General features: G+C 35.3%; 1 protein-coding gene across 4 annotated transcripts in view; it reads left to right on the top strand.

Moving 5' to 3' along the window:
* Nucleotides 1-20,738, top strand: part of LOC139687536 (uncharacterized) — a 31,389-nt gene extending 10,651 nt beyond the window's left edge. For all 4 annotated transcript variants that reach the window (XM_071584742.1, XM_071584743.1, XM_071584741.1 and 1 more), the window contains exons 6-18: nucleotides 670-780; nucleotides 4,984-5,118; nucleotides 8,828-8,976; nucleotides 9,116-9,404; nucleotides 11,402-11,619; nucleotides 11,739-11,880; nucleotides 14,456-14,730; nucleotides 14,885-15,022; nucleotides 15,294-15,539; nucleotides 16,311-16,479; nucleotides 18,827-19,041; nucleotides 19,117-19,264; nucleotides 20,402-20,738. In XM_071584742.1, the coding sequence (XP_071440843.1) occupies nucleotides 670-780; nucleotides 4,984-5,118; nucleotides 8,828-8,976; nucleotides 9,116-9,404; nucleotides 11,402-11,619; nucleotides 11,739-11,880; nucleotides 14,456-14,730; nucleotides 14,885-15,022; nucleotides 15,294-15,539; nucleotides 16,311-16,479; nucleotides 18,827-19,041; nucleotides 19,117-19,264; nucleotides 20,402-20,595 (2,429 nt within the window). In that variant the 3' untranslated portion in view covers nucleotides 20,596-20,738. The remainder of the gene's footprint in view (nucleotides 1-669; nucleotides 781-4,983; nucleotides 5,119-8,827; nucleotides 8,977-9,115; nucleotides 9,405-11,401; nucleotides 11,620-11,738; nucleotides 11,881-14,455; nucleotides 14,731-14,884; nucleotides 15,023-15,293; nucleotides 15,540-16,310; nucleotides 16,480-18,826; nucleotides 19,042-19,116; nucleotides 19,265-20,401) is intronic.
* Nucleotides 20,739-25,898: the final 5,160 nt, after the last annotated feature.

Genomic DNA, 25,898 nt, shown 5'->3' with positions numbered 1-25,898 from the left:
CCTCCCTAGTAAACAGAGAGTATGTCAGATAAAATAATTTAGACACATTTTCCAGGAGTATAGAAAATAAATGTCCTTCTGAAAGAATTGCTCCCCATTTATGAAAAATCCAACGTGATGCACCTCTGTCTGGCACCCAATAGTGCTGCCAGAACTACATCCTTCCTTCACCCCCCTCCCCTCACCACATCCAATGTTGAACATTGGCAATTCCAGAAATAACCAACCTTTCCCCTTCCTGCCCCTTGCCCCTACCTCATGAGTGCATGCATTCAGTAACTCCTCAGATATTTTGAATTAAGGTTACCAGCCTGAATTTTGGCAAGTAGGTGTGTTTAGTGTTGTTTTGCTGTGACTCCTTGCTACAAATCCTGTTCTAAAGTCATTTATATTGCCGAAAGGGCTGCTTTCATCAATTGCTCGCATATAGTTGATTCTTTTGAAACCCCGATCTCTCTTGGTTGAGCGGACTGAAATTAAAAGGCTTACTGAATGCATTTATTCACAAGCAAGCCTGCATCAGTGCTGAAATACAGATGCCTTTGAATTAATTCAACTCTCATTCCCATTTAGCGATTTCCTGAAAGATGAGAATGTTTTTCCTTTAATTTAACTTTGATATTTTACATCCTGATGCCTTTATTAAGCTAAAAGATTGGTCCATTTTAGGTCATAAAACCTTTGTGAATGGCTTTAGAGTTGGAGATGTCAAAGCAACAAACCTGAATGGATACCCCTTGGATGACATTCTTACTACTAATACTGAACAGGAAATATTGGGTAAGTGTATATTTTAACCTTGTTTTCCATTCAAAGTTCCTTAAATATTTCTTTTAAACTTGAATTAGACTCAGGATGTCATGAAGTTGCGATAGATGGTGCATACAAAAATTTGGTCAGTTAAAGATGTGTGTTTAATTTTAATGCTACAGTGATCTGTTGTAGTGGTAGATTGCTCGTGTTTTTTCCATTACCTGGTTAAGCAGTAATGATGCATAAAGTCTTCATTTTTCACATAATGTTTTTAAATGTATTAGCTTACTAACCTTTATTCATTCAGCCTGTTTCATGTAAGTCTTTGCAATATGCATTATGCTTGGGGTACATAATTTGTTACACAATTTATATCATACATAAGGAAGATGAAAAAAATGTAAGTACAACCAGAGAGTGAAGATCCATGTGTTTTATGGTTTGATTTTTTGCCCATAATTTTCTAATAGCTCTCTTCTCAGATTTCAAATTTATACATGCTATCTACAAAACATGTACTCTAAAAACAATGTCAGACTCTTTTAAATAGACTTTAATGATAGTTATGGGGTATTAGAATGTGGTCTCTGGTGGAAAATATCAAAGGGAATTGTTGTCTCTATTGGACTTCTATTGCATTAAATCCCTCATAAATACTCTGTCAGGAGCTACTGGTAGATCAAAAATACTGTCGTTTTTTACCCAGGTCTTTCTGACCATTTTGTAGTCTAGTCAAGTTACAGTGTGATTGAGACACTAAACCTCCCAATACTCCCACTTAATTTGAGAGATTATATATATAGTAATTTAAATGTCAGCCATTTACAATTTCTGTTGAATCAGGAGAACTGAAAGTCATTGAAAGAGAATTACCTCCAGAAGTGTAATTTAGACCTGTTCAATGGTTTGTTCTTGTCCTCTTTTAATCCAGCCTTCCCCTAGAATCATGCTAACACCCTAAACCCATGATAAAAACTGGATTACTCCAAAAATTTGGCCTACGTCTACAGTAATAAGATCAAATTCTGTCCCAAAAAAAGGAGAATGCATACATCCCAGGAAAAACATTATTGCAGATCACGGTACAGATTTTTAAAATTCTTCAAACAGCACCATTGTGCTGTTTGAAGAATTTTAAATGCCGATGCCAGCACCACTGCATGTAGTTGCTGATGTTGAAATTCTTCCTGGAAGGCATCAATGGGAACTTCATTCAGGCACCTCATCATGGTCTCTTAGAAGTTATCCAGCCCATTGTCATTGTGGTGCAGACCAGTTGGCAAAGCCCTCCTTCTGTGTCTCACATAAGTGTCTCCATCTCCCCCAATCAAGATGTTGCATATGAACCCATAAAGGCAGTCACATAATCTCAGTCAGGCATAGTGAGACCAGAGAGCTTGTGACTAGGCTCATCGATACAGTACTTGAACAGAGGGTTTTATTCCAGTGTTCAGAATTTGTCCCCAAATCTGGATTGGCATTATTTAACTTTGTTGTCATTAATGAGCAATGTATCTGCAATAAGATAAGTATATTGGAGCACTTTGTCAGTTCCATAAAATCTAACAGGTATGCATAAGTGAACGCTGGTTGTGCTACCCTAAATCAGGTGGATGGATCTTGCCTCTATCAATTGTTGTAACTCACATACACTTGGTGGAGTGCACATATTATTATCAAGGGACCTTCAGTTTGAATGCACCAACCCTGAAAAGTGTTGTTTTTGAACTGCATTTTGAAGCTACACCTGTTTTAATGCACAAACCTAATTTGATTGTACTCTCTATTTAGTGGTCACCTGATGGTTTTCACCCCAAAAAGTTTATTGAACAGTTTGAAAATACTCCAACTTACTTACTGCAGTAAAATGCTAATATTATAATTGGTGTTGATCTTAATATTGATATTCATTCAAGAGTAGTTGGGAGATATCTATTCTACTAAGATCCTTCAGCCTTTTTTCACAATTAGAAAATCTGTCAGACATAGTTTATGCATTGCGAATGTAATTTGAATTGTGTGAATTGTAAATGAACATAACCACAATGTCACTATCACTTGCCTACTAGTTGCTGATCATGTGACCATACTTTTTCAGTTTCAGACCAAAAACAGCAGTTGAAATGGACAACCCAACCCAAAGTACATCAGAGAAATTAACTTTCATGGCCTCGAAGTTTAAATGTTTACTTGATGGTGTGGAACTCACTAATCTGATTTCGCATTTGGACAGTCAATCTAATTTTTCATTATTTTTAATACGCATTTCCCTCTTCTAGCAGTTGTTTCTTATTAAAACAGTTTAAGGGGATCGAGATGGTGCAGGAGCTAACGTACTGGCTTCCCACCCTGAGGGTGCGGGTTAAAATCCCGGCGGTGTTGAATATTTTTCAGAGGTATCTCGATCCCTACTTGAGGTGCTTTGTGGAGGGCACAATGAGTGAGTACGCTGTCCGTCGGATGGGACGTTAAGCTGCAGACCCCTTGGCGCCTTTCGTAAAGAGCAGGCTAATGCCGACACCGGGTTTCTCTCCTCCCTTCACCCTTTCCTATCCATCCCCTATGGCGCAAATGACCTTAGCTGTCGGTTGCCTCCCCTAAAAACTACTACTACTACTTAAAACAGTTCAACTTCACTTCCGTAATAAAACTGGTTGCCACTCAATCATTTCTGTGATACAACACCTCTAGGAAATTCTATTAAAAGTTCATCATGAATACCATTAATTATTCACGGATGATATAAAAAACATGCACAAAACACAAAAGAAGAAATGAAGTTCATCAGCACTAAAAGCAAAATGCAATGCTGGCACTTACTTATTCATCATTACCTCTTATAAAAGTAGGCCTGGCTGGACTGTAATTAAGACCAAAGCAGGGACAACTAGAAATTAAACACCTTTCCCTATTGATCCAGAAACTTTTAACAGCTACTTTGCTAATTCCATGAACATCACATTGACAAGTATAGAGTCCAAGATGCAACTATGACTATGAGCTCCTATGACATTACTCAGAAAATGTCCTCTCTCTCCTCCTTGACTTCAGTGGTGCTGAGGCACTTCAAGGAACATAATAAATGCAGTAAAAAAGTTTTAAATTCTACCATTCATGACACAAATGGCCTCTCAAATGATATGATAGTCTGTTAACCACTACTCTCCATTATAATTATGCATGATTTTGTTCTGGATTTAGAATTTGACTTTGTTAATCACACAACGCTCGAGCTCAAACTACAATACAATCTTTTTTTTAATTTTGTGAATAATCTCAATTGCAGTATCAAGATTTTTGATTGAAGTATTTAGTTTGTGTAAAACATTTTACAAAAGAAATGTTCATGGCCACCTTTTTGAAAGTGCATGAATTCACTAATTCAAAATTTGGGTCAAGGATAAGGTGATTTAAAAGAAGTTTTTTATTGCAGTTGTTATTTCAAATTATTAAATATTATAGTGTAAGGAAATGATGGTGTATTTGCTAATGATGCCCATTATTTTGAAATACGTACTATACTCGTAGAACATGGACAAAAGTGTATTAATGGCAGTGTGATACAAAAGTGTTTTCTGGCTATTGGTTACACTGTCAATTAGAAATTTACTGAGACACAGATTTTGAATGATCTTTGATCAAAGATTTGGTAGGATATTTATTTCAAGTATCTAATTGATGTTTCCAAATTATAAGAAACTGCGGGAGATACTGTAACAGTAACTTTTGATGGAATCATCCGCTATGTTTACACTCTGAAATTTTTGCATTGTGATGTTTCCACTTCAAAATTTTCATCCTGCATCATCTGATGTATCAAATACTTTCATGCACTATGTGTTCTACGTAATATCCTATCTGAGAATGTTGTCAGGATCTCACTGAAATGCCAGCTTTGTAGTACTTTTCTTAGGTTTCACTAACTTAGTGGCTTTTGGGTCCTATTTGTAAGCAATGGGTCATTACGAGTCTTATGTCTAATTATTGTCTTGTATCCATTTTTATGTTTCTTATCCATTATTATTATTATTTGTGGTAGTAATGTGACTTTCCACACACACAGTCAAAATGACAAAACCTTTTAAATGTACAGGGAGTTTGATAGTCTTGATTTGTGTTGGCTTGCCTTGAGTGTTGATTATTTATCATCTTTTGTTTTATAAAATTAATTTGATAATATTTGGATTTTATAATCAATCCTCGATAAATTTAATTGCATTTTCTTTGTAGGTCCTCTAATAATAAAAGGGAATGCAGTGGTTGAAGGAAATATGAAACTCTCCTCTGAATCAAAAGTTAATGCGATGAATGCAGCCACTTTTGCAGGAAGATACGAGTGGAGGGATGACATGCATATCCTCAAGGGTGAGATAGCATGAATAAAAATGTTCTTTCATGCATTTGCATCTTTAACTAGAGCTCTGAGACATGTTCTGAATGTAAAATGTAATTATGAGCCATGTATATGGCTCCTGAAGCCTACCTCCAACTTCTCTCATTTGCTGGCCAACCGGGGTCTGATGGACTAATTCTAAGTTTATTGCTTTCAACATCAATTTCCAGCTCTACACAGTTTCCCAAATATCTTATGAAAGCTTTAGGTGACCACATATGGAATACTAATGTTTTGGCAACTGTCATAATAAAAAAATGATGGGCCAAAAATTATCAATATACTAAATTTTCAGAGCTAAACAAATATTTGAAATGAAAAACAAAATGAATAAAAGATGAAGGAAAATAGTAAGTAATTTAATTAGAGAGTTATATTATCTTAAAACAAAACATTAATATCTTCTTTCAATAAATAAAGAACGGATAGTAACAATTTTCCACTAAATAAGTTTAATTGTATGACTGGGTTTCGATGTATCACATCATCTTCAGGTAGATGATAGTCTTCAGGTGAAGATGATGTAATACATTGAAACCCAGTCATACAATTAAACATTTTTAGTGGAAAATTGTTACTATCCGTTCTTTAGTATGTTTGAATTCCACCCCATCACACCTGAAACTACTCGATTTGTCCTTTCACTTACATGCAACTTTTTGCAATCTTCAGAACATTATTACTCTTTGACGTGTCTTCTTTCTTCAAGTATCATACTGAAAATGTATGAACCCATGCAAACAAATGACCACCTAAATGCAGTAAGTTTGGGTTAAATTAGTTTTAAACTTCATAATCATATCAGAAATAGTCAACATATTAACACTTCCAATGAAAATGTTTCAGCGCATTAAACATGCATAGGTATCATAATGGGAATAAACTTAGATGAATAATGGATATGAATATTCATACCTGTTTTAAAAGTTGCACATCTAATTATCCAGTTTGTCAATCAAGGCTTTATAATAATAATAATAATAATACTTTATTCATTTTAAAAATGGTACAACCATATTAAATGTCGTCAATATAAGTATTATTTAACATATAAACATACTTTCTTAAATGTGATGAAAATTGTCACAAAAGAATTCATCCAATGAGTATAGTGGGTGAGCAAGTAACCAGGTATATACCCTATTCTTGAAACTCTGGATACCATCGTGATTTCAACTGAGTAGGCAGATAGTTATACAGTCGTATGTTCATATTGTGAAATGTGTTGTAAGTTAATGACAATCTACAATAAGTAGTATTTAGATTCGATTTACCTCTTGTGGAATAGTTATGGAGGTTGGATCTTAATTGGTAAGTTTCTAGATTAACTTTCACATGAATCAGAGCCTTAAAGATATACAAACAAAATACAGTCATGATTCTATACCTAATAAAAAAAGGTTTGCAGGAATCATGTGGTGGTATATTAGCAAGAGAGCGAATAGCTCTCTTTTGCAGTAGCAAAATTTGTTTAACATGAGGGGAATGACCCCATAACTCAACACCATAATTCAAATGACATTGAAAGAAGGCATGGTAAAGTGATAAACGATACTCATTTGAAATGATAAAGTTGAGCTTTCTTAACATATAAACAGCTTTACTAAGTTTATTACAGGTCTGACTGATGTGAGTCTCCCAATTAAGTTTTGTATCAATATAAATTCCTAGTATTTTAGCAGTTTCAATATCAGTTGTTTTTGATTTAAGACTGCACACAATATGCTGAGTTTTGTTAGTATTTAATTGTAAATGATTAACATCAAACCATTCCTTAGCCTGTTTTTGGGTAGCGCTAGATCGTAACTTTGCATCTTCTAGATGTTGACACTTTTGCACAAAAGTAGTGTCATCAGCATATAAAACAATCTAGGTTTCATATTACAGGGCAAATCATTAATCATGATAATGAAAAGTACTGGGCCAAGCACAGAGCCCTGTGGTACACCACATTTTACTTTAAGAGCTGCAGACCGACAGCCATCAAGTTCAACCAATTGGTGGCGATCATCCAAATATGACTTCATTAGTTTCAGTGCAACTCCCTTAATACCATAATATTCTAGCTTTGTTAGTAATATTGAATGATTAACACAGTCGAAGGCCTTACTAAGATCACATAGTGTCACTGAGACTGATTCCTTTTCTTCAAATGCATTAATGACATAATTAACTATGGACTCTACTGCCAAAATTGTAGATTTCCCAGATCGAAAGCCATACTGGGATTTGGAAAAGAGATTATTTAACTCAAAAAAATTACATATTTGATCTTTCATAATAGCTTCAAAAATGTTACCAAAAACGGGGACTATGGAAATGGGGCGGTAGTTAGCTAAATCATCTTTATCACCTTTCTTATAGACAGGTACTGTTTTGGAATATTTTAGAGCTGTTGGAAAATCTCCTGTCTCAAAACATAAATTGACTAACATTGCTAATGGTTCCGCAATGAGCACAATAATGTCCTTTATTAGGGAGTTAGAAAGACCATAAATATCCTTACTGTTGGATTTTTTAAATTTTTTAACAGTCGATATAATATCAAGTGGAGTAACAAAATTCCATTTAAAATTTAAATTATTCGGAGGAAGATTTTGCAGCATATTACCAATATTGGCAGCATCAACTTTTCGAGAGAACAAATTGTCTTCAACAGCTTTTAAGAAAAAATTATTTACAGCATCTGGGGTGAAAGGAAGATTTTCTTTTCCATTACCATGACCAACTTCTTGATTGATTTCACTCAATGCTGCCTTTTGTTTATTTTTTGCATTCAATATAAAATCCTTGTAAGCATTATTTTTTGCACACCTAACTAAATTATAATAATCTCTTTTGTATTTCAAGTAAGCCTCTTTGTCATGCTGGCTTCCACTGGTTTTGTAAGAGTGGTAGTAACTAAGTAAATCATTTCTAAGAGCTAATAGCTCCCCAGTATACCAGAGATTTTTTTAATTTTTAGTGGGGATAGAGTTTAGAATTTTTTTAGGAAAGCATTGCTCAAAAATGCCTAGGAAATTACCTAAAAAACTTAAATCCAAGAAGGAAGTCTGTAACAACTTTCATTTTTATGAATGAAGCAGTTTTTATAAAAATTATTAAACAACAGGAGTAATAATAACTAAATATCACTGAGTGGTCAAATATTACTCCCAATTATTTTACATTACTAACTCTCACAATTAAATCATTGTAGTAGTTGTAAAATTTGTGGGATGATAGGTCAGTTTGCCAGCAGGTGACCAAGGATTATCAAGATTTTAGAACAAATATTTTTTTTCCATCAAACTCCAAGCCATTGTTCATGAACCACCTGCTTAAAAAGTGCTCAGAGTCTTTAATATTTTCACATTATATTCCACTTCTATCATAATGCAATGATATATCATCATCGAAGGTGTTAAAAGTCCTTCAAATTTATGGTTACACCAATTGCTAATGTTTGCATAAAATAGAAATAAGATAAGCCCCAAAATTGAACTTCGGGTACTTCAACATTGATGTGTGTATTCATTCAAAAATGATGTATTTCCCTCCTCAACTTCTTTGGCCATGCCTATTCATGAAATTAGTATGTTTTCTCTTCTTTAGCATTGGCATAACTGCATATTTATTAAATCATGTGATTTTCTTCAGTGAATATGTACCATATACTTAATTCAAACATCTGTATTGCAGGTGATATAAAGCTAAGAAATTGTACTTCCATTGACAGTCTGTATGTGCTTGGGTCAGTGGGTAATGTTGACTGGGAGAGAGTCATAGATGACATTGTGTACATCATGGATGATGTTGAAATACAAGGAAATGTGAGCTTTAACAACAAGGTATTTATACAAGTGAAGTTTGTTAACTGCTCTAATTTTTAAAAGTCACAATTAAAATATTTTCTGAATTACAGTGATTTCATACTCTGTTAAATTGGACTTAAATGTTAATAATGATGAGCGGTACAAATTCTTGCAGGTTGTGTTTGAAAAAGATATATATGTGATTGACACAGTTGATGGTGTCAATTTGGAACATTTGTTTGGTCCTATTGGTTCAGCATTGCTCCGAGATAACCAAGGGAGATTCCAAGGGAGCATAGAATATGGGGAAGCTGATGACCCTATATTGCTGTTCAAAGATGATGTCGTCATAAAAGGTGGACTTTTTGTTTCTGGGGATATAATTGCTGATGAAGTGTATGGTTGCAACCTGAAAGAATGGACAGAAGAAGCAATCTACTTGGATCAGTCAGATGAAATTCAAGGTCTCTATGATTTTTTAAAATTAAATGTTATTTGAAGATAAGACATTACTTTTTATCAATGCTATCATCAAACAAAACAATAAAATGGGGTTACCACAGCTATTTAAAAATTTTTATCTACTTCTTGGAGTAAATTGGTTCTGCAGGCCCAGAAAAATTAAATGTATATTGCTATGATTATTTTTGTTTGCTTTCATTGCCACTTAATGCCTCAGGGACATGTTGTATGTATCATTCTTTCGAATATGCATATGCAATTTTTGTTGACACCGTGTTACTGTTGTTATGACGTGATTTAATGGTAGCATAAAAGTATCACTTGACATGGATAGCAGCAAATGGTATGTGATAAGACATACATTGTAAAATGAAGTAGATAAACAATGAAGATGCATAATATACATGAAGTTGATAGTCTATACAGGATATAACAAATAATTTTTGCCCAACCAATGACTGTGACCTCCCTGTCTGTGAAAATATTCATTCAAAGAATATGTTTTGCAGAAGTGCTTCTCTTGTGGATGTTTTATTATGAAATTATCCTAAGGAATTCACTTTTACTGCACTTGACTAAGATTTTTCTTCATGGGCACCACAAAATAATACACTATATCTGGGTTGGAGTCATATCTAGAGGCATAACCTGGTGCAAAATATATCTCTCCCCAACCACCTCTCCAAATAATTTGCTTGTCAATATTCATACATAATAGTTATATTTGGCCAGTTTAGTGAAAACAAAAAACTGTTTCCCTCTGCTTCAAAGTTTTTGCAAAAACATGGTATACCTCAGTCAATCTTACGATGAATCTCACCCATGGGTTGAAACAGGGCAAAGGTATGAGAAGCACTCAACTCAAGACACTTTAATTAATTTCATATTGAGCGCTGGCCTTGGGTCCAATACATAGTGATGTTGCAGGGAGTTGGCTAAAGCTAATCCTGGAGATATATAAAACACCAACTTGTGGTAGTTTTAAAATTTATATTTTACATGTACTTAAGAGTTCTTTTACAATGAATTTTCCTATCATAGTCCATAGCATTTTTGAATAAATTTTACAAATGAATTACTGGTGAATGAAGCACACAGTGCAAGGTATTCCTTGTAAAGCATTCCCCATCAGAAATATATGGCTACAGATTTCTATAAATTTTTTCATATAAACAGCCATAAACACGGTAATCAACCCGAAGATTTGTTTGGTAGGTGATGGTTGGGTCCACCCAGTACTAAGCCCGATGTCATGTGAAACATCAGGTTAGGGGGGGCAGTTCCTTTCATATGTATTATATATTTTCAAACTATGTATTGTACTTGAAAATAGAGAACTATTTTCAAGTACAATACACTATTCCACTTGCTATTTTTTAAATGCATAATGTAGTTGTGAAAAACTATTGTGAAAGGCTTTTCTTTAGTGAACTGGTGGATGAAAGGGTAAATTGATGGAGTATTGCTATGACTGAGCTTTCCTCTTTTAAACATGTGTAAGTGACATTTAAGTCCTTATTTATGTAAAAACTTCAATGTATAAATGTGCATAAATGAAATTAGTTACCAGTAATAATTATAAATCTAAATAAATAATTAATAACTCTCATGAATGAGTAAAACCCTTTAAAATGATACTGCAGTTGGATGAAACACTTGTAATCAATTTTTAAGAGTTACTGAATTTAATAAATCAAGTAAGATCTACATGAAAGGTGTTGATCAGATAAACATTTGAATGTTTGATTATGAAAGAATTAGTCTCCTCTAAGATGTTGATTAGTAGACTGTAAATGCATGGATTTGCTCATGGATTGCACTTTTGGAAGACAGTCTGCCCATGCTAATGATATAGGCACCAATTACGAATCCACCTCTGCTATGCTAATTCATCCATATCACATGCCTGCAATACTGATAGAAAAAGTTCTATTGTAGTAACAAAGTAGTTTTTATCTTAAATGTAAATTTAAGAGCTATCTAATGTTTTTACTTGCAGGTACAAAAGTCTTCCAAAGAATTAGTTCATCCTCGGATGTTCTTGTCAAATCCATAAATACAATTAATCTTGAAAGGGTTGTTCTATTAAATGAGGATCAGAACATTGATCAAGAGTTGAAGTTCAAGAGTTTGTACATTCCAGCTGGAAGTAATGTGCATGTGGAAAATGAAGTTAATGGATGTAAACTTGAAAAAGAGTTTAATAACACTGTGCTTGTGAGTACAAATGATTATGTTCAATGAGGGACAATTTTTGACTTCAACAAAGTGCTATCCAATTCAGTTGGAAACTGTCCAAGGTTGTGCTTGCATTAACTAAGATTTTTCATTTACAGGTGGAGGGTGATCAAATTATCTCAGGTAAAAAAACTTTCACAAACAAAGTCAAAGTAAGAGATGATGTGATAACAAACGGTACAATTAATGGCATCTTGACTGAAAATATTGCTACATTGGACACCGACCAAGAATTTAGAGGTGAGTTAGCTCTAATGTGCCTAAAAAATTAAGTGGGTTCAATTTGTGGTAGAAATTTAAGTGAATAATGAATTTCATATGTATTTTTTTGTGTCAATTTTAGTGTGTGTAAATACACATTTGTAAACACACTCTCATATATTTACTGAACTTTTCTGCCTATTTTATTAAGTCCATCTGGAGAAACAATTTATTTTTAACTAGCTCCTGGTTTAAAACTACTGCTGATATAGTTTCACACAGAAAATGCTAGGATATACATGGAGATGTCAGTTAGACTACTCGTGGTTTGGCAGGAATAACATGATCATCTCACAGATTCCTGGGAGTAGATTTTGATTTAGATCACATCATCATCCTCATGAAGTGTGATGTTATATTTAAAAAATTGAGAAGGAGTATAAGAAATGTATGTAGAATGCTTATCTGGGGAAAAAGTACTATTAGGAGGCCATTGATAAAAAACTGGGAGGATAGAGGGATGGGTGCAGTGGAAGGGAAATGAGAATATCTCAGACAAGGGGTAGAGAGAGTGGAAAGTGAAACATTACAAGCAAAGGGCTGGGAAGCCATGGATTTCAGGAGATATGAATGAGAGAAGACGGTAGTACATGAACACAAAATTAAGGATTAGAAAGTACAAAGAGCCAAGCAATAAACTAAGGTGAATTGGACAAAGGAAGCATGGTGAACAGGACATTGAGTTTGTTGGGTTTATAGAAATGGCAAAATAGGCATGATAGACAAGAAGGTAAATGAACTGTGTGGATGTGGAGAAAAAAATCCATATTCACTGTTAGAGACAGTAGCAGGTAAAACATTTAACAAAGCAGAAGAGTTTCTGACAATATGGGAGCTATATGTTCAAAATTATAGGCCAGAGAGTTTGCATATAGAAAGGGAATATGATGTCAATAAGAATAGTCTGACTAGAAGTACCTGATTGCATGATAGAAAAATTTTTCAAGCAAATGACATCGAAGAAGGCTCTACGATAGATATGCAGAACTACTCAAGAATTAAGGAAAATGAGGGCAAATGAGTTTGTTGGTTCTTTTCGTGGCATTTATGAGGGAGAAATTTGGTAGGAAGACTTTGTTAAATCAGTATTGATATGCATCCCAAAAAAGGGAAAAAGAGTAACATGTGAGCTCCATTGGACTATAGGTTTGATATTGTACGTGGCTAAGGCATTTCTTATGATCATCAGCAAAAGTATGGAGAAGAGAGCAAATGAATATTTAGGTGCAAATGAGTTTAGATAGGAGAGGGGTAAGGGTGATGCCATATCAATAATGACCCTGTATGCAGAGAAAATGGTAAAGAGAGGCATGGGAAGGGCTGGAGGTTGCGATGAAAGTGGGTGGGAATTTAAATAAGCTCAATTTGTGGACGATCAAGTGTCAGCTAGGCAGTCAGCCAAAGTGTTATAATCATTACCTAGTGCCATGCTGAATCATTTTGAACAGTATTGGATGAGAATTAATCATAGAAAATGGAGATACTTAGATGCCTGATTCATTAGAAACCTACTTTGAGTGGTAGAGTTCTGTTGATCTTCTTGCACCCTTTCCATTTAGTCTTTTTGAGGCATGAAATATCAATGTTGCGCCCTTCCAAGTTGTAGGGCTAACTCAGCTCTATTCCCTGAATGACTTCCCATGCTTGCTGAAGCAACATCTATTTTTTTGTTAGGCTTGCCTCATATGTCACACCCATATGGCAAAGTGCGGCAACCCTTCCCCATTTCTCACTGGAGCCGGGTGCTGCCCCAATGCACCGATTCAGTGTGTACACCCTTGCCACATGACTCTGCACATTGTTTGGATTATCCATAGATTTGGAAAAAGGGGTTTAATCTTCAGTTGCCTTCAGGCACCAACCCAAATCTTGGTGGGGCGGTAGTCAAATCCAACTGTTACCATGGACACCACCGTTTACTCGCACAGGGGTTTTTCCACTCGCAAACTTTAATCTGCTCCAAGAGAGCCTTGCATAAAAAATTTCACTCATCCTTAGCTGCTGACTGACCTCTCTCTCAATTATTTAGAACTAAGAACATAACAGTATGACATGAATTTTTTTAGGACTTGTAACTTATGGGTAAAGTGAATCAAATATTCATGTAGGCAACATTTTTCTTTAAAGATAAAAAGTCATAATTTTATTCAAACTTAGGAGAGCAGCTTCTAAGGTAACTTGTTTCTTTTCCCTCAATTCATGTGCTGCATAAAATTTTCAACCTTGATTAAATACGATGATATTAGATTCAAATGCAAGCAGCATGTTCGCATTTTGTTGAAGCATATAATATGGCAGCAGGATATGTTAAAAACATTAAAAAATACTTTGTATTTGGGATAATCAGTGAGTGCAGGAAATGATTATCAAATATGAACTCTCCCTGCCAGCCTAATTTCATTTGACTTCATGGATCTATAATGAGGGAAAGCCACTGATAAACATGAGGTAGTGGCAGTATAGTAGTTGTAAAGAAATTCTAATTTTGTCTTGTGCCCATTATTAATGTTGTTGCCGACTGATATCAGTATTGCATTAAATTTCACTTTCCCAGGCTTGTATAAATGGAATCACATGGTAGCCTTGGGCAGTGTAAATGTGCTGGGATATGTCAATGGAGAGGACCTGAGTCGGTGGGTGGATCTTGCAGTTTGCTCAGACCGAGGGAGGAGCACTATCACAGGAAGGTGGAACGTCTCGGGGAGGGTGACTTTTCTTGGTGAAGACATTCCAGGAGATGGCACTCTGGGTGGAGTGGATGTCTCGCAGTTGCAGGAGATAACATCACCCCAGAGTGTTACCATTGCAGGATTGGTGAATAGAATGACGGTAAGTTGCATTCCAGTGATTTTATCGAATTCTCATTATAAGTTGTTGATGTTTTAAGAACATTAGAGTTTATGGATGTTAACAACTTGCATTGATATTTCATTTTGTAACTTTCAATATACCTCCTCAAATAGTAATTTATTCTGCATTTCAGGAAAATCTAAGTGGTGTGTGCAACGACATCAAAAACTTGAGAAAAAGAATTATCAGCCAGTCTTTCTTATTCCGCGAGCTGGAAGCAGTACAAATCTTGAAAACAAATGATGATATACAGAGCATGTACCACTTCAGCGTGAGTAAATTAAGTATAAGTTTCTGGAGGAAATAAATGTGATGAGGTGCAAGAAAAATGGTGAATGAGCAAAGAAGAATAATGCTACTCCATATTGTATTTAACTTTAATTCAATTATTTTATTTTCATTAACGGGAATATTGTAATTTGTTATAGACATTAACTATTTACATGAGAGAATGAGTTTTTCTGAAAGACCTGCAATGCATTCTCTCCTTTACCATTTCATCTTTTATTGATTTTAATAGGTTTTTCTATTTCTGGGCTTAGGTGCTTGAAGAAGAATACTTGACAGTTAGTTATGTTGATAAGTGTGGCAGTGACCTCTATGTGTGGGATCACTTAACTACTAACTTCATCCTCATGAGGAAGTTGGCATTGGGTCCAATCTTGGAATGGCACACCTTAGGTTTTGTGCAGGATGATGTGGTGATAGTTGCAAAAACAGGAGGGATTGGAGGAGAGTGCATCAAACCGGGATACAACTTGTGGTATTTTGATCCTCAAGAACAACAGGTCAGTTCCAAGAATAGATAACCTAAGAGCATGCTGCTCAAATCTATTGAGGTACACACAATGAAAACCTTGGCAAGAGCTATCAAATGATAGTTGTCATAAAAGGCCATGAATAATCATGAAACAGTTATGACATCAGCAAGCTTCATAAATGATTGCATGTGAAGTTATGATGCCCTTGTTGTTACATTGTCGTAACACCCATACAAAATAATAAATTTCCAGATTCATTAATAAGGCTTTCATTTCATAAAAAATTAATTAAAAATATCTCTTCTCTAAATATTCGTGTAACCACTGATTTGTAACACCTTTTGTAACCACCCATGCAATGCAAAATTTAAAATATATTGACTCACTTCTACCAACACAGTTTTCCAGATCATATGTTTTACATGCTCTAGGCATTTTTCCAGCCTCTTTTTTTTTAAATTTTAATAAAGCCACTCAGTATTGCTGTCATTAAGAATAGTTTTTCCAAATATTTAACCGCATTTAAAGCTCTCAAATGTAGTTTAAGTATTAAGCATGTTTCCTCAATTTTCCCGAGTATATTATTATAAAAATGGGTACTGTTATGTATATGGAAAAAACATATGTTCCGTGGATACATATTTTTTGTCTAAAAAGTTCACTCTGAAGTAATTATTTAAGGTTAGATTGTTCAATCTTCATAGCAAGAAAATTAACATTTTTAGAAATGGTGTTATCTTAAATGTTGATAGTTTCTGTTATTCCTTTGTATCCTGTGGGTATTAATTTTATTTACAGGCCAAACATTTTCAAGCATTAGGTGACTTTAAATCAGTCAAAGTGCTTCCCAGAGAAAAGGTTCAGAATAATTTACTATACACGCTTGGGCATGAGAGTGTTGTGACCGAATGGAGCCTGGATAATGATGGTTTACTAAAGAAAAGCAAAGCTTGGAATGTCACTGGTGGTATGTAATTGTTTTGCTTTAATGGGCGTTGAAATTCTTCTATCTCTGATCACATCTAATGACTTTCATCACTAATACTCCTAGCCATAATAACTTAATAAAGAATAGCAATCAACATCTACATTAAAATACATTGCATTATATCCTGTGTGTCACAGTGATGGTGTGTTAGCACACCAGCTATTGCAAGTTAAGGTGATGTATTTGTAAAAGAAAGGCCAGATAACAGCAGTAAGATTTGATTTTTTGAATTGTTGATGTGGTACTTAAGGTTGGTATTGCTGTAATTGAGGGTTGTGTGAGGAAAGAAAAAGTGCTAATATTGGAGGATTTTTAATTTATTTCATCTAGATCTGTGATTGTATGGTAGGGTTGAGGTAATTTCCTCTTCAACATCACAAGTAAGTCAGTGCATGCTAAACCAAGTGCGAGTAAGAATGTAAAGTGTTCTTGCTTATTTTCTTTATTTGTGAAGGGACATCATACTCTTATTCTGGGGGACCGTCACACTTGATAACCTGTTTGCACATCCAGCAGTTCACCAATGAACTTCCATATAAATAATTTCTCATGAAGTGCTTTCAGTTGATCCCTAATGTGCTTTCAAAATCTGTCCCAACTATGGTAAAACTGTTTCCTGCCTCATCATCCCTATGCCATCCTCCCTTACACATTTCACTACCATCTGGACTCAAATGAGGAAGTTGACTGTTAACTCTGCTAAGTTGAACATTAAAACCTGATGATATTAATTTCAGTTAGTCAGAATTAAGTTTTAAGCCAATCCTCTAGTTAATTTAAGTAAAAGCTCTCGCCTTGTTTACATTGCAGTCCTCGCATCCTCTTCCTTTGCTTCATTTTGGTACAGCATAAAACTATTCTTATCCGCATCACTTTTTACTGCATGAGAATAATCTTTTCAATGAAAAATGTTGGTTACTATTTGTAATCTAACAGTTAAATTTGATTTTGGATAGACACGTGCAACCAAATGATATAGCAACCATTTGTTGTCTCTCCTAAACACAACCCAACATCTTATTTTACAATAAGCTCCTCTTCAACTCTGCATACTTCCTTCCTCCCTTCATTTCATCCAATATTCCTATCCAATTCCTGCCCCTTCCTCACTTGCCTAAAAAATCCTAATTCTATCACAGTATTGTAATTGTAAAATTGTATGTGCATACAAATTCTAATTTATAATTGTCACCATTAACTCTGCTCATTACTATATCTCCTGACAAATTTAAATGCTATTTAAGCTAGTGTTTTGGTGCTGCAACATAGTGGTTCTCATTTCCTTTGCTTTAATTTTTTTTATTTTGCATAGATTTAACTTTGTCTTCAGCGACACTTGCAATACATTTTCCTAGTAATGTTTGGTAAACAAATATTCTAAATGTTGCCGCTTGCCTGGGATTTTATGTTTCTCTCATATTGATTGATTTTGGGTCCTTTGGCTATTTCTTTAGGTACACTAGCTGTAAAATCTGTTCCTTTTAGCCCATTCAATTAATTGTCTTGTTTGGCTCATGGACAAGAATTTTGTAATCCAGTCACTTTTCCCTTGCACAGGAAAGTTTGTTCATGCATCCCTTTGTTGTGAGTGGCTGAAGAATTTTTGGAACTCTAAAAACACAGCATCTGCTTACGTATTCCACTCCCCTGCTTTTGGAATTTCAAAATTAAACGGGCTCAATTTTACGTGCTTTACTTTTTTATTTTTAATCCATGTTGGCTTTGGCTTAGTATGTTCCTACTTGTGGGAAGAAAGACAAAAATTACTGGACAAATAATGTTCCTCAGTTTTGTAGGGCATGAATAAAGTTTAAGGGTATTGCTTTGTTGTTCCTCAGATCCTTTTTACTGCCACTTTTGTAGATTGAGGAAATGCGAGCCATCTTCCATTTCTGTTGTAATGAATGATGCAGGCTTGAGAAAAATGCTTTCTGTGTAAGGTTCAGTGTCTTCAGCAATCTCCTTCAGTATTTCTTCTAGACCCGAGTTGTTATTTTTGTCGTTAGGAGCTCCTAGCTATATTTTAGCACTTTTGTTGTAAAACACAACATTCTCATGTCACACATAATATTCTTAATATGTATTTGCAATGTGAGATCAATACTACTCAAAAAAATTATTAATATTACCATATTAGACCATGAGATTTGTTTTTTTCTGGATGTATTTCCCCCTCCATATATTTTATCTATTGAGCCAAATCAGAATGAAAGTGAGTACAAGCCAAGCCACCAACAACTGAGTGAAGTTTAAACACACATTTTGCTCTTACATTTTATTTGGTGTACGGAAGCTTAACTATTGGTGTTTTTATATTAATATTTAGAATATCTCACACTGGTGCAAGAAAAAGATTGGGAAGTAAGAGTTGTCAGTGATGATAAAAAAGTTGTTGAATTGACCGGAGACATCTCCTCTGAACTACCGGACATTTACACCATCGGAGATTATGAAATACTTAGTATTTCTGAAGAGCTTGTTTTGGGGGCATATGCAGTCAATGAGGAAGCAGTCGTTGAGGGCACTGGAGATAGCATTAAGGTTGGTTCTCATGGCCTGAAACTTAGCTATTTTTATCATTGACTCATATTACTAAAAGTCATGTCTAATTCTCAGGTATTCAACCTAAGGGATAACAGTCTCTTCACGGTAATCCCAGCCATCAAGCCATCATCTGTTGTTGCAGTCAATTTTGGTTATAAAAGGCAGAAAATGTTTGCCTTCTTGGAAGATTTGGTTATTCTGAAAATGTATGAGTATAAAGGTAATCCATTTAAGATTATAATACCCTAGAAAGTAGTATGTGGATGGATGAGTTTCTATAATGTAATTGTTCCATAATGCTTTTATAAGCATAATATTGGCAAGTGAACATGAATTTATTATCATTAAAATAAAATTCTTGTTGTACCTAGATAAGTTTTCCAGTGCCAGAAATATTTCACACATGTTTTCCCCGTTGTATGTTCCTGGAGCATTGGTCCCACAGTAATGCTTTCACCAATATCTTCAGTGCGCCTCGAACATCCTCTCTCTTCTCCAACACGTTGCATTCTGGGAACTCAAATCCTATTTCAGTTATAAAAGGACTGTGGCCTTGTGAAGCATATTAAGTTATGGCAACATGATTAATTAACATATATCATAATCATAAACTATGAATTTGGGGTAGATGTTCTCAACATTACTGGGTGTTAACGTCATTTAGTAAAGAAATTATGTTATAGCCTATTGATATATCTTTGGCAAGATCTATAACGAGAAAATCTGTTTGCTAGTCAAATTAAAAAAATATTGCGTGATGTTTTAAATTGTAAATGTTAAATTGACCTGGCGAAAGTACCCAGTGTCTGTCAATTGTTTACATGGGCTGTGCAAGCAGATACACACAATTGTTTGCTTTAAGAGCTGTTTCGGCACTTTCCTCTTCGGCTGATATTAACAAATTTTTGTCCTAAATTTAGAAACTCCGAGCATAATATTCCAAATTTTGGTAACTCACCAACTCATTTGGGTTTCTAGTATGAGCAGTAATGCTGACATATAGTATTACTCATAATTAATGGTTTGTTGCGTAAATATTGTGCCTTTTTTCAGCATGGTGTATTCAAATAAATCATCTTCTTAACTCACACATTGAAGAATAAAGATAAAACTTTAGTTCTTTGGCAGTTACTTCTAGTTTATTGTTAGTCAAAATTTTTTTTCTTTAAATATTTACATTATGCTGTAAACGGCATTATTGGTGAGATGCCTAGGTGTTAATGTCAAATCATGACTACAATCAGTTAGCCCATGCATGGTTGACAGCTGTTGATACAACTCCATGCCTTAAAAAATTCAATAAATTGTACTGTATATACATGTACAAAAAGTTAATTACATATCTTCCATTCCTTAGGAGCCCTCGGTTTTGTTCAATGCTTATCCATTCCTGTGAGAAGTTTCCAGCTATTAGCATTGCCTCTAAAAACAAGGAACCTTTTCAGTCCACACAACTTTATTTTGGCGCAGTCTTCGAGGGCCATAACAGTATTTGAAGCAAAGATGTATGGTGATCCAGTTTATGGTGTGAAAGATTTTACATGCCCATAGAAGTTACCGGAAAATTTTAAACTATGTATATAATTGTTAAAAAGGAGAAGAATAATTGTTCTGAAGTTGTTTTTATTGTTACTTATACAGTTGTTAACTTCTTAATAATTTATTTGGGATTTATACAATATTTATTCTTGTTGTCTCTGCTTCAATTGTTTAAAATATTAAAATGCTTTATGAAATATTTTGTAAAATAAACGTTATTGTTGAATGTCAAATTTGGATTGTTTTTTGGTGTAATAAGTACTAGAGGAATGACTAAAGGCAGTGGGGACTGATAATTGTGGAGTACTATATAACAGAGGGGGGGGGGGTAAGAGAGCCAGTGAGGGGTGGCATTAGTGGTGAACAATCCTAGGAACGAGGTAGGAAGAAGCATAGGTAACATAGAACAAGTGGGTAAGGGGTATGGGAACTATGCAGTTGCTAACATACTGGCTTCCCACTGAGGAGGCCTGGGTTCGAATCCTGGAGATGGCAGATATTTTTCAGTGGTATCTCAATCCCCAATTGAGGTATTTTGTGGACAGTACTTTGAATGAGTGTGCCGTCCGTTGGCTGGGACATAAAACTAAGGACACCCTGGCACCTTTAGTTAAGAGTAGGCTAAATGCCACTTCTGGGTTTCCCCCTACCTTTCCACTTTTCCCATCCATCCCTAATGGTGCAAATTACCTCGGCTGTTGATCGCCTCCCCTAAAATTACTACTATGAGTGAATAATAGAATATTTTTTGGAAATAAAAGCTGAACCATCAAACTTTGGTCATCATTCAGATCTACATGCCAATAGGTAACCATTGGGGAAGAAGAATGGGACTAGGTATACAATTAATTAGTGGAAATTATTTAGTGCTTCCCTGGGGGGAAACATTATGTAGTGTTGTGGATTTGGAGAGTGGTTGGTGGTAGAATGGAGAGATTAAAGTGAGGTAGACACTACAGTTTTGAACAAGGAGTAAATCAATTATAATTTGGTTCTAATGAGGTTTAACGTCCAGATTAAATAGGATAAAACAGGAGATGGGTGAGGAAAGTGAATGTAGAAGTATTGACCAGAATGAAAAAAAGGGGAGCCTCTAAGCAACAAGAAAAATTATGGCAAGATCAGGGAGACTGATGGTTGAAGAAAAATTGGAACATATCCAGAAACTGATATTGAAAGCTAAAACTGAAGCTATAGGAACAGTAAATAATGAAAAGGCTAGGAAACCAATGTTTGCTATGAAGATGGGTGAGAGAGGGTAATGGAAAAATCCAAACATTGAATTTGGTAGAAGGAAGTTCAAAGATGTAAATGATAAAATAAGGTGGGATACCTATAGGGAGAAAGAAGCATGGTGGAAGTGTGCGAGAATATAGAAAGTTAACTAAGCAAGGGTTTACTGGGTCTGCTGTCAAGTAAGTTTAAGTATATACAGGGAAGAAGGGAATAATCATGTACACTATTGAAAATGCAATGGGAGTATTATTAACTGAACCAGGAATGATTTCAGGAGAGATGGGAAGAATACATAAAGTATCTAAATGGTAAAGATATGGGCTATCAAGTTTGGACATAAAGATATCATGACATAGCTTAGGACAATTCATCCCCAATCGTGTGATAAAGAGGAAATAAGGGGATTGAAATAAGGCTGTGGGGATACATAACATACCGCTGGAACTGCTTAAGAGTTAGGGAAAACTTGAATAGAAGAATTTTTATGGGCTCATTTGTGGTATTTATAAGGGAGAGGTTTGGCTGGAAGATTCCCTCAGATGTGTGTTAGTTCTCATTCCAAAAAGGAGTATGGCAGGACTTCAGAACAATAAGTCTGATTTCATATACAGCAAAATCTTAGGGTCATTAATAAGAAGATGGAGAGGTTTGGGTGTCCATCCAAAGGCCTAACTTAAAATGTTAGTGCATCAAATGACGATATATATTTTTTAAATTTCCTAATCTAATCATATTCAGAGCGCTAGGTGGCACATTTGTGCTTCTACATTATTTCACTAATTGTTGCAACAACTATTAAATACCTTAAACATTTGAAATACTAGCTCACAAAAATTTCATCATCTGATATTTCACAGAGTTATTTTTTAATTATAAAACAAGAATTGAATAAAACATGCAACACTAAGAATGACCACTATGCTTGTGCTAATATATTTGCTCCTGCCAGCAATGCTCTAGGGGTCATCAGAATGCCCAAACCCTTCCGCCACATCAAAGTTGTGTTCCATGGGGAGGGATTTTAGTAGTACCCATAAAAAATGATCTAATTATGAATCTGAACTAATTGATAGGTGTTATTTTTCTTCCCATTTTCGACATGATTTTTCAATGATTGTTTTCCTACTTCTATTCTTAAGCAGCATAAATCTTTCAACACTTCATCATGATGGTTACTCCTAGGTGGTAAATCGTGCATCCCCAAAATTGACCCATCTAAAATTTGAAGCTATTACCTCGTCATTTTCTTAGAAAGGGATTAATTCATATGTCTACTGGCATATATCCTAAGGAATAATCTTCCAGCCAGTTTCACATCCATACTTCGAAGTTTTTCAGCCTTTGGATGTTTTTCCTTTTCAAACATTATCAACAACTTTAACTTTCAAAAAGGTCATATTATCAAACAGTCCCGGACTGAGTTTTGATTTGATGGAATTAAGATGCAATGCTTTGAATGTGAAATGCTTCCTTTAGGCTCCTGGGGTATCCCAACTAAGCAGCATGTCTCCAGCCATTGATGAATATATATGCTCTTCAAGAGGGTAGCATAAAAAATTAGAGGTCTTAAGTTAAATACAACACTCTTCTGGTAAATGTTTCTTTATGTAAGTCGAAATCATAAATGACGGTCTAAAGTATCTGCCAATGTCATTTTCATAACTGCCATCCAATGAAATGCCAGCTTTGATGTCTGGTTCCATATCTTGAATTGTTGAAGAACTGGGTCTCAGCCCATTACCCTCATCGGTAGGAAGGATTGTCTCTTTTATATTGTAAGTTGACCAATTTGCATTGTGTTCGTCTTTATCACAACCACTCAACCTATCTTGATTTTTCCAGTTCATATAAACTGCAAACAACATATTGAAAAAATAAAAACAAACATTGCATCGATCAGTACAGTCCAATCACCGTAAACAAAATTTATATTTTCCTAATAAGCAGTTGTCCAAGATTTTCCCACTGGTTAAGCAAAATTGACACAAGTACGAGGGCGGTTCAATAAGTACCCAAGTTTGACGACAAAGGGCGTTCCTGAGGAAAGTTTATGTTATCATCGTGTGCTACCATCTTTCAAACGACGGTGAAACAAATTTCAGACTGATTCAAAGGTTAGTTTGGATATAGCAGCCATTCGAGTAAGACGTGTTTCGTTATTTTCGCTAACATGGAAAAAGAGCAGTATCGTTCGGTAATTCGCTTTTTGTTTTTGGATGGGAAGAATTGCGAGGAGATAAAAGCAAAGTTGGATGCTGTTCATGGGGTCACTTCGCCATCTATGACCACAGTTAGATATTGGTTCAACGAATTTAAACGTGGGCAAACATCTGTTTTTGATGAGCGACCAGGACGCCCGGCAGACGTGGTTACCGAGGAATCATTCAAAAAGTCCACGCCATGATTCTCGCTGATCGATGAACGAAAGTGCGCGAAGTAGCAGAGGCTATGGGTGTGTCGACCGGAACGGCAATTAATATTTTACATGATTAGTTGGCGATTAAAAACTTGTCCGCCCATTGGGTGCCGCGAATTGCTCACGGTGGACAACAAGCTGATCCGGCTGTCAACCGGAGTTGTCGCCGCCAAACTGCATGAACTACTTATGAATTGCTGCCGCACCCCCCGTATTCATCCAAACTGGCTCCCTGCGACTTTTTATTATTCCCTAAAATGAAGAAATGGTTCGCGGGAAAAAAATTTAGCTCAAACGAGGAAGTTATCGCCGAGACAGAGACGCATTTTGGAGGGTTCGAGAAATCCTACTTTATGGAGGGGTTAAAAAAATGGCCGGAACGTTGGGAGAAGTGTATCTTTCTAAAAGGGGACTATGTTGAAAAATTAAAAAAAAATGTTTTTGAAAAAATGGTTTCTTCATTTCTAACACGGGTAGTTATTGACCCGCCCTCGTATGGCCAAAAAATGACGAGTGTTGTCACCGTGCTATTGGTTCCAATTAATGTGCCTGTCTCTGTTTTGGGTTAATTATGGAATGAAGCCTCATTTTTGGAGACCTTCAAACAACCAAGAGAGTTTAAGAGAACGGAAGGACAAGAGGTGTCAACGCATTGAACCGCCCTCGTAGGTATTGGTTTCCCTACCGTAAGTGATTCCTATCGCGCATTGCTCAACTCAGGCTGGGTTTACGTTTCTTCCTCCTGAACCGGCGCGACGGGAAACCAGCCGTGGCGGAATTACCGCTCTGAATATTAGGTTGCTTCGGAAAAACCAATAGTCTGAATCAGTCCACAGCGTCCTTTCTTCGTCATTTTAAAATAAAATTAATATTGCTATTATAATATGCACATCTGATAGTGTGAATTCTAAACATCACTTGTAATTTATTAAAAAAATTAATAAGTAATTTGATCCCAAAAATTAAGTGGCACACAGCCCAAACCTCTTGATGGAAAATTATTTCTTGGAAATGCCTACAGCTAAATGAATAATTATTGCGCAAATATTTTATAATTAATGTTCAAAATTGTATGTAGTTTGCATTTAAGGGTTGATGTATTACCTCATATTTTATGATAGCAGTTTTATGTCATAGCTCGAGTTAAGTAAAACAGTCTGATAAGAAATTATGAAAAAATGTCTTCAGTACAACTCGTATTTTGTTAAGTATTGTCATTGTCCGTTTATACCAATTTGCCTCTGCAAACACCACTTATATTACAAGGCATTACAGAAACTAGACTTTGATACAGAATTGAATCAAATAGTAAAAGCAACTTATGATAAAGTTAAAGTAAATTAATTTTCATTACACTTTTAAAAACTGATGCCAAACTTATTGGTACGTACATTGATTTATCACCAAGGCGAGCGTTTAAACTTGATGTCAACAGCCGAATCATAGCATTCCGATTGTTTTCAAGCAAAATAAAAACGCATTTTTGCCCTCAGTGTTAGTGCATGCCGTAAATGGCGGAGTATTTCGATGAATTCGAGCAATTCAGGTGTGAACAGAGAAAGTAATATTTCAAAGGGCCTAAACGAATTAAATGTCCGAAAAAGAAAATTGGAAAGACTGGATGAATTTGAAGAGGAAACAACTTCAGACAAGCCCCGAAAGC

Source organism: Hetaerina americana, unplaced genomic scaffold (genome assembly GCF_022747635.1).
Source record: "Hetaerina americana unplaced genomic scaffold, ioHetAmer1.1.p SCAF_2, whole genome shotgun sequence".
In the NCBI taxonomy this organism is placed as follows: Eukaryota; Metazoa; Arthropoda; class Insecta; order Odonata; family Calopterygidae; genus Hetaerina; species Hetaerina americana.
The sequence above is the reverse complement of the archived record's forward strand: the minus strand, read 5'-3'. Positions and strand labels throughout refer to the sequence as shown.